This window comes from Pseudochaenichthys georgianus, chromosome 19 (assembly GCF_902827115.2).
Source record: "Pseudochaenichthys georgianus chromosome 19, fPseGeo1.2, whole genome shotgun sequence".
NCBI lineage: Eukaryota > Metazoa > Chordata > Actinopteri > Perciformes > Channichthyidae > Pseudochaenichthys > Pseudochaenichthys georgianus.
In genome coordinates this window covers 23,783,039-23,798,218 of record NC_047521.1, presented here as the reverse complement: position 1 = coordinate 23,798,218, position 15,180 = coordinate 23,783,039, and the positions used below count along the sequence as shown (strand labels likewise).

Below are 15,180 nucleotides of genomic sequence, written 5' to 3'. Positions count from 1 at the left end.
TTTGATTGCCATTTTTTCTGATGCAAATCTACTTTGCCACATCTAAGAAAATTATGTTTAATTTAAGTTGAATTAATTAGATAGATAGAATCGGAGGGATGACATGCACCCTCTTTAATGGTCACACATGCAGAGCACACACAGTGAAATGTGTTCTCTGCTTTTAACCCATCCTAGTACCAGGAGTCTAGCAATAGGAGCAGTGGGCAATTGTATGCACTTTGGGAGCAAAATTAAGAAGTAAGAGAAAAGGAAAAGTGTGTGCTCTTCTTACCCATTTCTGATTAATGATGGTGTGCTCATAATCCAATATAGCTAAACACACAAGTTGTACATATAAACAAGGTTACTTTGCTGTAAGCGGGGCCAAAGTTAACAGGGATTTTTTTTCAGTAATGTAATTTAATAAGTTGCAACTAAGTTACTGAAACAAATGTTAAGAAATAAAATAAAAACAACGTTTGGCTGCATAAATAATGCATGTATTACCCCAATCTTCTTTTAAAGTTCTGTATCATGGGCCAAAGCTAAAACACCATGTTAATTGTAACAAAGTCATGAAACAAACTCTGTTACTAAATAAACATCAATAATGGTATTTTATGTTGCTTTTTTTACTTTATACTGAACTCAAAATGTTCAAATCTACATTAAATGTTCCCCTCTTATTGAATGAACAGCCACTGGCTGTGAGAGCATGGCGTTGTTTTTATGTATTTATTTCCTTTACACATCGTGTGTCCATGTATTTCCAATGTGGAAAGAATGTTGGGACTTCCTTTGAAAATGAAAATGAGATTACAGCCACAGGCTAGATAATTAATGTGAAACACAGTCACTGTTCTGATTGAACATGCAGGGCCGTCATGAAACTGTGTATAGATATAGAAAACATAGAAAATAAAGACCTCTGTTACATCTCTCCACAGACCAATAACATCTCTCCTAACCCATACGAGGAGTGAAGGAAGGCTTCTAACAGCAACAAGACACACACACAACACACACACACACACACACACACACACACACACACACACACACACACACACACACACACACACACACACACACACACCACACACACACACACACACACACACACACACACACACACACACACACACACACCACACACACACAACACACACACACACACACACACACCCTCGGTTTTCACACGGCAGTGCACATAACGTGTTCCCGTCTGCACAAATTAACCATCATGGCTTGCTCTAATGCCAACTCCAGCCTTACATAGTCCAACAGACCCTGCACGGCGTTCTAGTTCTTCTATAAAAACCAACAGTGAGTTAAATACCGAATAAAAACACACCGCATTGATCGTGACCGAGTTCTAATCTCACCAAAAAAACAAGCATAAATACATATTTTCGGAGTATTCTGCCTCTGTTCTTCTTACAAAGGGACTTAAATATTACATATACGCGTCATTATCTATTATTTAACTGTGTTGCAGTTAAACTATGCTTTGATTGAAATGTTTTTTTGGCATGAAAAAGCCCAAATAAGGATAGTTGTTCAAACCCTTATTGCACTGAGTACTTCTCATGCACTGGTCTCATTGTCACACTGCATGTATGTCAGGAAAATGCCGTGATGGAAAAGGTGTGAGAGCGTTGCACAGAAACACTTCCGAGGTATCGTGTTCCCTGCGCCGTTTGAGTGCAAAGATCATTAACAACGTGTGTCGCGACAATTGTCTCCTTTATACCGGCACGTAATGGCTGCGGCTTTATTTAACGCTGAGGTAAATGATCCAAAGCAGAATGACTCTCTTTCTTGCAATTAATGTGATATATTGTGTCGTTTTTATTAACACCATCTCTTCCACAATGTGTCATTTCAATAGTTGGGCCATATAAAAGCAGCACTGTCTTCCAGATAAAAAGAAAACCCCAGGCGCAGTATTTGTGAGAGAGCTTTGTCCATACTGTTCACATGGGGGACTTCCTACCCTGGCTTCTGAAGCGCTTTGATGTCGTGGCAGTAGTAATAGTAGCTGTGATTCATCTCGAGTGTAAAGCCGTGCTGTTTTTTATCTAATTGCTCCATCTGGAATTGATGACAATATATCTCAGCGGGTGCACGAAACACATCTGCAGATTTGGGAGCCAGTCATGGAAGAAGTAGATCTAGATAGTGCAATTAGAAATATTAAATTGTAAAAAAAACCTCCATTACAAGTATAGTCCAGGATTCATAGTCTGATTAATGTTTGAGTACAAAACTATTGTATTTAAATACACTTAAGTAACAAAAATAAGAGCATTTGTTATGCATTATGACTCATTACAGCGTCATCTATACTACTGGAATATGACTATTGATGCTTTATGTTCATCAATGCTTGTAAATGTGAAGCTAATTTGAATGACTATACTGCTGCTGGATGTCCTACCCTATAATAACGTCACTGTTGATTTACATTCTGTGTTAGCTCAAAACTAAATCTGTGAAGTAACTAAAGCTGTCAGATAAATGTGGTGGAGTCCTAAGTACAATATTAGCTTCCAAAATGTAGTGGAGTAGAAGTATTAAGAAGCATAACATGGAAAATACTTAAGTAAATGTAAGTACAGTCCTTGAGTAAGTGTGGAGGAAACTGGAGCTGGACTCACTGCAGATGAAGAAGTAGGCGGCGGTGCCGGTGAGGAGAAGGGGGCTCCGGGCTAGAGAGCTGACCAGCCCACAGATCGCCCCGAACAGCAGCAGCACCAGGCTGATGGGGAGCACCACCACGATGGCACCGTGCATACCTGCAGACACACACGTGCACACAACAGGTGTATAATCAAGCATGTGTTGAATTATGCATGTGTGGACAATGCAAGATCCTTATCGGTGATTATTTGAACCACAGGGTTTTATCCAAGATGGAGGCGGTTTGAAGAATTTTGGAAACACACTTTAACTTTTGATATGTTCTACGGGGCCCTAACTAAGTACATATTGCATGCATACGACTGGGACATACAAGTCATCCAATGCACCTTAAAGTTAGATTGTGTTGCTCATATATCAGCTGTGCAAAGGGCTGTGTGTCCGAACAGCCAACATATTAGGACATAATACTTGAGGTGATTATTGGATCCAAGAGATATTGTTGCATTCAAGAAAACATGACAGGATTTCAAATTGGATAGAAGTACAGTACAAGTAGCCTACATACCATGCATCTCTGCCATGTGTTTTTCATTCATTCTTCATTTCAATCTCACTGTGAATGACTTATTAGTGTTTCAATAAGACATTATTCAGATGAAGGACACTCACTCAGCATGTGCAGCTCAGTCTCAGAGTATCTGGACTCGTCAGCTGTGAAAGAGTCAATGGAGTCTACGTTCTTCTCACCTGTAGTCACAATACAAAAGCACCACAGTCATATACATATTGTCCAATTATTTACTCCATCACTAGAAAGCCTGAAACAAATACATTAGAGTCCAACAGAGATAATGAAAATGGTTGTCATTCGATTCTATTTCACCCCCACTCATGCTCCCCAATATAGCAGCACTAATGTCAATAACAAAGAGAGAGTTATTACCTTCGTTGATGCTCCACAGTCCCGAGTGGGAACTCATGTCCTCAAAGTCACTCACATTCATGGGATTCATCTCTATGATGTACCAGTACTGCGTTCCGAGGGAAGTGGCCAGGAAAGCGAAGCTCAGCAGTCCGCAGATCCCGGCTGTGATCACCAGAAAGCCGAGAGTCACCTTCATCCTCCCGCAGGTGAGGATCACTTCACGCGTAAAACGGTTACGGGATTAACTCGCGCGTAACGCAGATGTTCTTTCAGTGTTGATCCAATCTTTGAATCGTCGAAGCGCAATACATCCCCATAATTTAAAAGGTTATCCAAAATGTGTTCTGTCCGGGATAGATCTGCAGGACGGAGATGAACTAACCCCGGACTGAATGATGAAGTGAGAGAGATGCGCGAACAGCGTCTTCTTCTCTGGGAGGGACTTGATTTATCCGGAGGCGCACACGTTTACGCAAGACAATCACAAGGGAATATGTGAGACATTAGTCAGCAGGAAAAAGCTATTCCGTTACACTTACTTATTAGTAACCTAGTCTATGACAATATCATAGTAGTGTAACCTTATGTTCCTATGCTTTCCAATCATGTAATTATAAAGGAAACGTATTTGAAAAAACGTATATTGGCTTGTTAAACGGCATCACTGGACAAATCAAATTCAATGTCATATTTTAACAGTAAATATTACTTAAAATAAAGCCAGACCTTTTTGTTGAGTGTATAGCTTTTCCTCTTGCCAGTGTCACACATGCTCAGACGCACCTATAGGCTCATTTCAGTATTTAACATCAGAATCAAGTTTTTGTGAAAACTTAATTGAACCAGGAATAACCCCCAATGAGATAATACATACATCAGGGTTCATACACTTTGTGAATGACCTTTACCTAATTTTCCATGACCAAAGGCTACCACTGAAAATGGTTTATTTTAACATGGAACAGGAAAATAAGGTCTGGATATGAAACATGTCGTGACTATCTAAAACAAATCCAATAGTAGGCTTACTAGCTTCAACGCGCTAAAGCAACTAAAATCTCTCACCAGCAAAATACCTTGACAGTTAAATGCCATTTTATGTTTCATTATTATACGATACAGTATTTATTATCATTGTAGTATTACTATTTCGTCGATTAGATAAAATATAAATTATATTTGATGCAACTTTAGTTACATTTCAATGACTTTTCCAAAACTTTGGGAAAAATATTGTTTTCCAGAACTTTTCCAGGGTCTGGAATTAGCTTTTTGAATTTCCATGACTTTTCCAGGTTTGTAATGACCATAAGAACCCTGATACATAAATGAAGGTAGAAAGAACATGTTTATTGATTAAAAACGACTAAAAAAAAGACTACATAACATATGACAGTTACAAAGAAGACATAAAGGAATCTCGGATATCAATCAAGTCAGTCAGCCAGCTACAACTAATCTTCTCATTCATCTGCATCCGTCATCGTGTCACTCATCCACTATGGCCGTCTTAATGATATCTGCTCGTCTCTGTTTGGATGCATTTTCAAACTTGGTGATGTCGTTACAGGATTTTATCTTTGAGGGAAGGAAGGAAATACAATTTGGATAAGTAATTGTGTGCAGTTTTTAAAATGCGTAACAAAAAGTAAGGATTAAAGAAAAACAGATCGGAGAAGTACGTTGGCAGTAACATAAAACGTACAATCTGGAACTTGTGCCTCTCTCTCTGTAGTTTGAAGAATTCCTCCACGTTCAGCTCTTCTACTTTCTTCTTCAAGGCGATGAACTGGCAGGCTGCCGAATGAGATTTGTGCTCCTTTCTGGCAACAAAAACAAAAGAGTGATGAGTTAGACTAATATTTCATCCATGGTTCTTCTCTGAGCAGTACGTTTAGTAATGTGATCATCGTACTCTGGGTCATCGTCTGGCTCCCAGCCCTCCAGCTCTTTGAGGCAGAAGAAACACATGGCGATGTCCGGGCAGTTATCTGAAGGAGTGTGTATGAAGCCAGCTTTGGCCATCTGGGGAAACAATGGAAGAGACAGACCACATTCAGGGTATGTGCAGGAATCCTGAAGTCAGATGTCAGACCTTCTTTAAGACCCTTTCCACACATTTTAAGACCTCATCGTCACTTGGAGTTCTAACCGGTTACCTTGGCGACACACTTTACCTCACATTGACTATATACAGTATTTATTGTCCTTCCTCCTTATCTTCCAACCATTTGGAGGCAAACTTGCATTTCCCCATAACGATGTTGCTTAGCAACCGGCGTAAACAGACCTTCGCGCGCTATCAAGCAGTGAGCGTGCGATGTCCTGTTCAGATGACGGGATGCCATAAATAAACTACACAGAATCACACTACACACCTCTCAATGATTACATTCAGACAGACTGTAGAATACAACCTCTTTGGACCATTTATATACTTATTGAAAACAAGCTACAAAATGTAATACCTTGGAAAATGCGTTTAATACTTTTTAATAGCCTTCATTTTCACTAAATTGATTTATCAACGTTTAATACTTTGTAAGACCCCGCGGACCCCCTGACATTATAATAAAGGAAAAGCTGTATTTAATGCTGAAATGACGAGTTGATTGCAAAAATAATGGTACTTTTAAAGTAACCATTTAACCTTACTTTAACTCTGATGTTTTTTACTTGCATTTAATAGACTCAATGATTGAAAATATGAGCTATTAATCCACCATTAAATGAATGGTTCGCTAAAGTATTACAAATGTTAGTTGTTGGTTCCAAATGTTTAAATGCAAGGGTTTGTGGCTCTTTGCAGTTGTATACCAATGTAAATGTAGTATATTTGGGTTTAGAAAAGAAACAAACAAGCAAGCTGTGTGAGGATGTCACAAAGGTCCCTGGGAATGGAATCCATTCCTTGAAAACACAACCAGGAAATGACACAATGAAAATAATATTGAGCTGCAGCCCTAGTTAGCTAGGCTATATTAACTCAAATCAGTGGCATCTAGCCAAATGATGTGCCTGCGTTTCAGGGTAAACAGGTATTAAAATCAAATCATGCTTAATTTAACACTTTTCATAGAAAAAGGTAACTCAGAATGCTTCACAAACCAAACACATAGACCATTTACTTCTATGCTTAAATTAGTACTTAGAAAATAAACTATCCCCAAATTATTGCGACGTTTATTTTGAGCAACAACCACTTGTTTTCCATTTGGCACATTACAGATCTATCCTACATACGTTAAACCTTTGCTTATGCTATGCAAAGGTTTATGCTATTGCAAAACGTTGTGTTAACTCTTAACGTAGCATTACCTTTATAGAACCTTTCTAAGTATTGACAATGCCAACGTTGCTCTAAATTAAAGCAAAAGTCAAGAGGGATTATTTATTGTCGGTGAACCTGCAGGTCGATTAAACCCAGGTTATTTAATGTCTTTATTAACATGTGTTTAACTTTAGCAACAGCTAGTTGTTGTTGTGTTAGCTGTTAGCATTGTTAGCAGGATCAACCGTTTTTACTCACGTTCTCCGGCGTACACGAACAGTTTTCTTCAAACGGCCACCCCTCGAAAGTTTTCAGTCTGTTCTCATAAAAGAACATTTCGATGGAGTCTTCGCTAAACGGGTCCATTGTATAGTTAAAATAGACGTAAACAACTTTTGTTTCAACCAGAATGTTTCCAACAGCTAAAGCCACAGAGCGGAGGGTGATTTCAAATTTTGGCGAAATTCACTTCGACTGTTTTGATTGGTGGATTTCTTCTTCGTGGATCAACGCGAAAATAAATACACAGGTCCGCCACCCGGTGGTCAGTGTGAAGCATTTACCGTAAACTTTTACTGGAGCTGAACTTTAACAAAAAATAACTTTAAACATTACTTTTAAATACATATATTTTGGAAGACATTTCTCCCACCTTCCATACATTCATAAATACATCCTACATCATCTTCACTTGTATTATGAGAAACAATTGGATTACTTTTATGTTCAGGGTCTTTGTATACTTTGTTAGAAAAAGTGGTGGGGACAATTTCTCCAGATTAAATTCAGCAAAGCAGAAGACAAACGATGTCCCTCCCCTAAGTGTTGAATCCCGAGCACCTTCATGAAAAACCAATGAATAGACCTCTGGACCACCAATGAACTATAAGTGTTATTGTGATGTGATTGAGTGAATTTGTACCTTCATGCACACAACGAGCACACGTGTATGGAGGACAGAACATGACATAAGAAAAACAATTAATAAATGCATACATACAGGAAGAAATACAGGAATACAAAAATAAATCAATAAATATGGAAAGAAATGTATAAATAAAATAATAAAAGTTGAGAATAAAACAGAACACACATTTCACTTATATGTATATTTTGATTAATGTATGTGTCTGTGCATGTTTCACACACTGTTGTTTTGCTTGGCAGCCATTCTGTTGATACGACAACACGACATTGTTGTTTTTTTGTCGTCTTCATATCAAATGACTTATAGAATTGGCTTAAAAAACGTCATTATTTTTTATGTATTTTTGTTAGCATTTTACAGGTCGGATTTGTTTTTATATTCAGCGCCTATTCTGAATAAGCCTGAGAGTCTGGTAAAAAAAGAAACATTAAAAAAAAGAAACTTCACATTTTTCATGGGTAATGTAGTTCTTTGCTCTCATTGGTCCAAAACGCGACGCGCGGAATTCCGTGAGGGGCTTCCCTTCTGATCAACAACCGGTTCAGGACTGGAGTACCTTGTCCATTTTGCCACAATTTTACCCTTTATCATCACTCACTAAATTAACAGTGTCAACAGTACCTAGCGTTACAAATGCGGACTACAGTTTCTTCTTCTTCGGTGGTGTGACCATGGACGGACGGTGTGCTGTGGAGACTTGTGCAGAGTTTGGCTTTGCAGAAACCTCGTGCACACCCAGGATCAGGTGTGGTTTTGGGACAGATGTGCTCCTCTGCACTGGAAGCGACGAGGCTTATGTTTTCAGCCCCCAGGAGAGGAAACTCAAGGTAAATAACTCATGTGCTTTCAGTGGTGGACAAAGTAGCAATGTCTCAGTGTAGAAATACTCTTCTACAAGTACATTAAAAATGTCTTGAGTAAAAGAATAAGCGTCAAAATGTGCCTGACGTACAAAAGTACTCATTCTGCACACTGTCCCATTAAAACATTTTATAATATTGTATATTTATTTATTGATGCATTAACGTGTTCATCAATGTGTGAAGCTGGTAAAGAATTAGCTTTTTTTGTACCTTCATATTAGCTTGTGAATTTCCTTGATGGATCAACGCTATTTTAAACCTTTAAAAGTACATAATACATTATTTTTTCGTTATGAATTGGACTATTAATCAGAATATGATTCTGCAAAGTTATCAGACAAATGTGGGTGAGTAAAAACAACAGTATTTGTCTCTGATGTGTAGTGAAGAAGCAGAAAATGGATATATCCACTCAAGTACAGTACTAAATAACTGTCCACCACCATATGCTTTACACTGACAGGTGTACTTGCACATCTAGATATCTAAAGATAACTTTATGTGTTTGATTCTCTTATGATGTGTTTTTTCAGACTGTCCTCCAGTGTCCTGGTCCTGTGAGTGACCTGGCTGTGAGTCATGATAAGCAGCGCCTCTATGTAGCCTGTAGGAGCGGAGTCTATTGTGTCGGTTCACAACTTCTGCTATCCAGGTATGGACCCACACAAAGGTGCTCCAATGTTACTGCAGCACAATAGTATGTTCAGGGCTTTTAAGTGGCCTTCCCTCAGACAAAGTTAGGATAACCCCCAAATCAAATGGCCTCATGTTTATTTCATTGATCCCATAGAGACCCAATAGTCGACCCAAGATAGCCTAAGGTTTTTTTTCAATATTAGATTTCATTTAGCTGATGCTTTTATCCAAAACAACGTACACAAAGGGTAGTAAACCATCAGGATACACACTACCAAGAATACTCTTCAATTAAGCCAAACCTTTAAAAGTCTTGCATATAAATATTTTGTTTTTGTTGCATTGTTTGGGCCACCTATCACTTCAGACTACACAAAATAAATAAAAATGTCGCTCATAAGGCATTTAATAGCTTCTCACTCTGGGAAAGTTAGAGAACAGTGCATCTCCATAAACCTCAGTATCTTTTAAATATGTCTTTAATTAAATCTCACACATTCGGGCTACTTTATGTGATCTTCTTTTGATAATTCATTTAAATTAATATTGTTTCACTCAGCCCCCTATCAAATAATGTCCAGCCCCCCTCTGGGAAAGGTCTGCTTCACAGATAATCCATATGTTCGATATCGTGTTCAATTCAATCCTGTCGTGCCCCCCCCCCCCCAGGGTTAAAGGCTCCCCAGCTGATGCTTCCTCTGGTCCACCTGAGCTGACAATCTCCTCCGAGTCTCTGGTCGTTGCCGAAGAAGGAGTGTTATCGCTGCTCCTCGTCGGCTCCGTGCTCGTGACTCTTTCCCAAAGAGACGCGTCCTGGATGTTGACTCTGTACAAATCGTCAAACTACGAGAAGCTCTGCTCTTTCAGTCAGGTCTCAGGAGATGTAAACACTGAGGAAAAAACAGAAATAAGAAGAAGTCCGGTGCTGATTTGTGTTCATTCAAGGGAAGCAACACCATCGCCCTCCTCCTCTAATTCCTCATCAGATGAAGCTCCAGCTCCGGGCCATTTTCACCTCGATTCAGTCCTCTTCAAACTTCTTTTTGGGGTCGATGTCGCCCTCGCCAAATCCCCCGTTATCCTGTGTGGCCTTCCAGACGGGTGCGTGTGTTTCGTCCCTCTGCGTCTCCCAGGATCGAGGCTCCGAGTCCTGCACAGCCTGGAGCAGCCCGTGGTATTTGTCGGATCATCGGGTGCAGGACGGTGTTTGGTGGCAGTGGGTGAACTGGGGAGGGTGGTGCTGATGAAAGCCGACAAAGGAGGGTCAGCAGAGGGGAGAGGGAGCGTTTTTATTGAGGGGTGTGTCCCGGGGCCTGTGGTGTGTGGCTGTGTGGATAAAAACACTGTTTACTACAGCACGGGGTCAGACCTGCTGCTGCTGGATCTATCAGAGGGGACATCTGGAGAGGAAGGCCAAGGAAAGGACGAGGAAACACGCAGAAAGATGGACGCTGCCCTCCAAAGCCCCACCAGTTTGAATGTGTGTCGAGTCGTCGCGTTGGCCCCGCCGACATGCAACACTGCAGGTAAACAGGCCTTTCATTAATGTCTCTCAGTCTAAATGAAAATTGCGTGTTCCGCATTAGATATTTTATAGTTTCGTTAGGTGTCCCATTTTGAACTGAGGCAGCTGCTCAATAACCTTTTTGACGGTAAAACAAAATCACAAAACTCCCAGCATCTTTTCACAGAGAGGTGACTTGACATAATTCATGAGAAAAGAATGGCGACATAAGGTTCACACCGTTTGATTTGCGGTCTCTGCATGAGAGTTGACTTTCCATACAGAACATTCTTGAATTAAAGGGGAAACATTAAGGCTTTGAAGGTGTTTGGAAATAGACATTCATGTTTGAAATGTAAGTACTTTGAATTCTGCCATCACTGTTACAGCACAGTTGAGAAGTCTTCACACATTCAAGGCTTCTCATTGTAAAAATGCTCAGTGTTGTAAAAGAAATAACCTTGATCTGTGTCTCATACTTTGTCTCTGCCATTCATAAAAGACCTTGGATGTATTGTTTAAGAAGCTGTAGGAACCCTTCACACAGTAGTAAAAGTAAAGTAGCGATAATGTCTTAAACCAGAAAATGTATCTTTACACTGCATGAAGTCCTCAGTCAGCAGACATGAACCCTTCTTTCCATTCAACCTGTGTCTCTATCCTGACTACGTTTGCCTTATAGCTCCAGGTGTAGTGGAGCTGCTGGGTCTGTCTGTCAGAGGGCAGCTGCAGAGGATCCGTCTCCCTGTGAGGACAGAGGACAGCAGATTGTCCTCGGGGTCAGACTCTCAGGTCGGCCGCAGCGTCAGGGACCTGCTGTCCTCCATCGGGGACGTCTGCGAAAGGTGAACCCAACACAATAAACATTTATAGTAGTCATGACATGTAACATTTCTGCATTCAAATGTCTAAGAACTACTTTGTTTGTTTGTATTTAATTGAGTTGTGTACGTACATTATACCGAAACCATAGAAATCCACATTTCCATGTTTCATTTGCTCTCCGGTGATAGCAACATATCCATTATGTCAATGTTCTGATTGTATGCCAGAAACTGTCATAATTGCACTTTTTAAATTTCGGTCGTTCTCTATTTTCTATTTTAGGCAAGGGTCAGATTTAAGCCATCAAACTTCTGGCTATTGAGTCAGAAAAACATAAACTGAAGCGTGAATGTGCTTTATTCACGACGAAGAGAGCTTTGTGGATAGTTAGTGAATTGTGGAAATGGTGGCGATGACAACCATGATCCCACTACTTCACAACACATCCGAACTCTGCCTATTGTTATGGTTTTGGTTGAGAAACCCCTTGTGGCAAATAAATGACTTTGTGCCTTTTTAATATTATCTTTCTGTTCATGTAAATGTCATTTCCTTCCTCTCCTTTAGAGCATCTGTGCTGAAAACATCCATCAAATCCAAAAACCAGATTCTCCAGCGCCTGAATCAAGTGCTCAACATCAGCTTCCTGTTGATGGCCGGTGCAAACGGTGCAGAGCATCCTCCCCTCCAGGAGAATCCAATCCGATGCCGAGCTTCGACCAGTTGGAGCAGACTGCTTCAGGAAGACTCCCTGACCCTCACATGTGTCCTGGATAACTCCAGTGCTTATGTTCTGGAGCGAGGCTGGACATTAAGCATCACTGTGTTCCCTCTGTGTCCTCCTCCCAGTGCAGGAGGAGAAAACCTCTCCACGAACGTTTCATTCCCGTTCCAAAGCCTCCATCCAGGCGAGACGTTAGACGTGTCTTTGCCTCTAGCGGCTGCAGGCGGATCATCCTTCCCCGTGACAGTGAGCTGCTCCCTCCTCTTCTCCCTCACCAGCCTCCTGGGGGAGGAAGCTGCAAACCTTCCCGCTCTGCAGAGCAGCTGCATCAGTTTGCCCCTGAACACCCTGACAGTGGATTGGCTGCACGCCCTGCAGGTGAGCAGCTCTCAAGCCGCCCAGGAAAAGATCACGCCTCATGCGACAGATGCCATTGAAGCTTTTCTAAGGTCACATCGAATAAGGTGCGGTGGAAACGCAGAGGGAGGAGGTGGAGGTGGTTTAAAGTATTCAGCAAGTGTACGGGTGTCTGCAGAGTTACTAAGGGACACGCTTATGGTGGGAAAAAGCTCAGATTCAGACCCTGCAAAGACGGCTCCTGAGAGTGTGTGCCTGTCCCTGCTGGAGTGGCTGCTGTCTGAAGGTCCTGGAGGAGTGACGACGGGACAAAAGGGAGACCACATCGCATTGAGGGGACCAGTGGTGCATGCACGAAGTCCAAACAGACATGCTGTCAAACTGACTGCCAAAGAGGTAAAGAACAATCTGATGATATATTCACAAAGGTACATTGTGTGTATTTATGATCCAACGGTGCTTTGTTCCCCAGGTGGATGTAGGGGTGGAGGAGTCCCTGCACACGGTGCAGGTTCAGGTTCACAGCTCGTCTATAGCAGCGGTGTGTGGACTGCACCACGCTGTGCTGCGGCGAGTACAGGTACACACACACACACACACACACACACACACACACACACACACACACACACACACACACACACACACACACACACACACACACACACACACACACACACACACACACACACACACACACACACACACACACACACACACACACACACACTTCTTTCCAGAGTTTTCTTTTGTCTGACGTTTGCAGACACTTTAATGTTAAGGTTTTATGTGCACCCACTATTTATTGTAGACGGGTGCGTAGGAGTCTTGAGACGCTTCACCAGATGAAGGTCTTGGGGCTAAAAACTCTGAGTCAGCACATATTTTTTATTGCAAGTAAACAACAGTGTGCAGGAATGTTCCCTTCGCTACACATCTATCTAAATCATTTTCACATCTACACATTTGACTTATCGCTACATTTTAACTTGCACCATTTTGTCATTGGCACTATTTTATGTATTTTTGAATCTGAGAGTGAGCAAACATGTTAGTTTGGGCGTTGCAAATTTGGATATTATGATGGAGGGACATTAGTCATTCCCTTACACAGTCACGACGTATATTATAACAATATTAATCATAACTTTGTTGTTCCTTCACACAGACTCTGCTGCAGAGAGCTCCAGAGAGAGCCGCGTCCACAAAGAGGGTCCAGAGTTTGGGGTTAAGAGAGGCGCTGCAGCGGGCCGAGGTACCTCACGTTCTCCCTTACAGCTACATTCTCTACAGTTCAGTCAGACAACTCACGTGTTCTAATATGTTTATTAGAAGCAGCATATAGTTTGAGTTTGGCGTCTAGGCTCGGGCCTCATCACTCCACAGATTTACAAAGAACATGAGTGATGATTATATAACTATCCCCCGAGCCTACAGGTGGAAGCTGGGGTGGGAGCTGGGGTGGAAGTTGAGGTGGGAGCTGGGGTGGGAGCTGGGGTGGAAGCTGGGGTGGAAGCTGGGGTGGGAGCTGGGATGGGAGCTGGGGTGGGAGCTGGGGTGGAAGCTGGGGTGGGAGCTGAGGTGGGAGCTGGGGTGGAAGCTGGGGTGGAAGCTGGGGTGGGAGCTGGGATGGGAGCTGGGGTGGAAGCTGGGGTGGAAGATGGGGTGGAAGCTGGGGTGGTGGTGGGAGCTGGGGTGGAAGCTGGGGTGGGAGCTGGGGTGGAAGCTGGGGTGGAAGCTGGGGTGGAAGCTGGGGTGGTGGTGGGAGCTGGGGTGGTGGGGGGTCAGGCAAGCAGCAGCAACATGAAACACAGCAGCAGGAACATGAACAGAGCAATAGCAAGTGAACACAGCAGCAGCAGCAGCAGCAGCAGCAGCAGCAGCAGCAGCAGCAGCAGCAGCAGCAGCAGCAGCAGCAGCAGCAGCAGAGGCAGGAAGACCTGGCAGTTTAGGAGAATGTGTTTGGGTGGTTGTCAGAGGGACGAGGTGCGCCTCCTGTTAATGCATCATTGGTGCTCGGGTTGACTGCCTGAACTAGCTCGCAGGCTTCGCCCCATTTGTGTTTAAGTCCAAAGTATCTTGTTGTTTTGAAACCTTCCTTTGTCCCCCTCCTCTCCTCCCAGCACCTGTTGCAGCAGATCCAGCAAAGTCGAGTGTCAGGGGTCTTCAGTGGGGGGGCGTCCACGGAGCAGATGAGCCGCACGCTTCTCGACGTTTACCGAGAACTCAGAGAAAACCCTCTCCTCATAATCTAACACCTCCTGCCTCGGCCCTGTCCGGTGCTCCGTAACCCGTCTTTGCAGCAGATGCGTGAAGAACAATTATCATGAATGTCATTGCTATTGTAAATGCGCTTTGGCATCAATATCAATTCTGTTTCCGTTTAATATTCTACACAAAGAAAGATTTATGACTCATAATTTCCAACCGGTGTTTTACTATAGATTCCCTACAGCTTTAAAAAAATAAAAGATAAACCTCGTGTTTTTTATATATCGTTCATCGCGTTACCGATATTT

General features: G+C 42.1%; 3 protein-coding genes across 3 annotated transcripts; 1 reads left to right on the top strand and 2 right to left on the bottom strand.

Moving 5' to 3' along the window:
- Positions 1 to 1,974: 1,974 nt before the first annotated feature.
- On the bottom strand, positions 1,975 to 3,895 carry LOC117464613 (transmembrane protein 235-like). The gene is made up of 4 exons (XM_034107142.1): positions 3,572 to 3,895; positions 3,298 to 3,375; positions 2,602 to 2,780; positions 1,975 to 2,076 (listed from the first exon to the last, which is right to left on the bottom strand). Exons 1-4 carry the CDS (start codon positions 3,747 to 3,749, stop codon positions 1,975 to 1,977), a joined length of 537 nt encoding a protein of 178 aa, XP_033963033.1. The 5' UTR covers positions 3,750 to 3,895.
- A 987-nt stretch (positions 3,896 to 4,882) lies between these two features.
- Positions 4,883 to 7,301, bottom strand: LOC117465002 (baculoviral IAP repeat-containing protein 5-like). Its single transcript, XM_034107830.2, has 4 exons — positions 7,083 to 7,301; positions 5,469 to 5,578; positions 5,259 to 5,376; positions 4,883 to 5,131 (listed from the first exon to the last, which is right to left on the bottom strand). The coding sequence occupies exons 1-4, from the start codon at positions 7,188 to 7,190 to the stop codon at positions 5,042 to 5,044; spliced, it is 426 nt and encodes a 141-aa protein (XP_033963721.1). The 5' UTR covers positions 7,191 to 7,301; the 3' UTR covers positions 4,883 to 5,041.
- A 980-nt stretch (positions 7,302 to 8,281) lies between these two features.
- faap100 (FA core complex associated protein 100) lies at positions 8,282 to 15,137 on the top strand. The gene is made up of 8 exons (XM_034107704.2): positions 8,282 to 8,579; positions 9,149 to 9,267; positions 9,921 to 10,777; positions 11,438 to 11,600; positions 12,148 to 13,057; positions 13,134 to 13,241; positions 13,830 to 13,916; positions 14,785 to 15,137. Exons 1-8 carry the CDS (start codon positions 8,424 to 8,426, stop codon positions 14,914 to 14,916), a joined length of 2,532 nt encoding a protein of 843 aa, XP_033963595.1. The 5' UTR covers positions 8,282 to 8,423; the 3' UTR covers positions 14,917 to 15,137.
- The last annotated feature ends 43 nt before the right edge of the window (positions 15,138 to 15,180 follow it).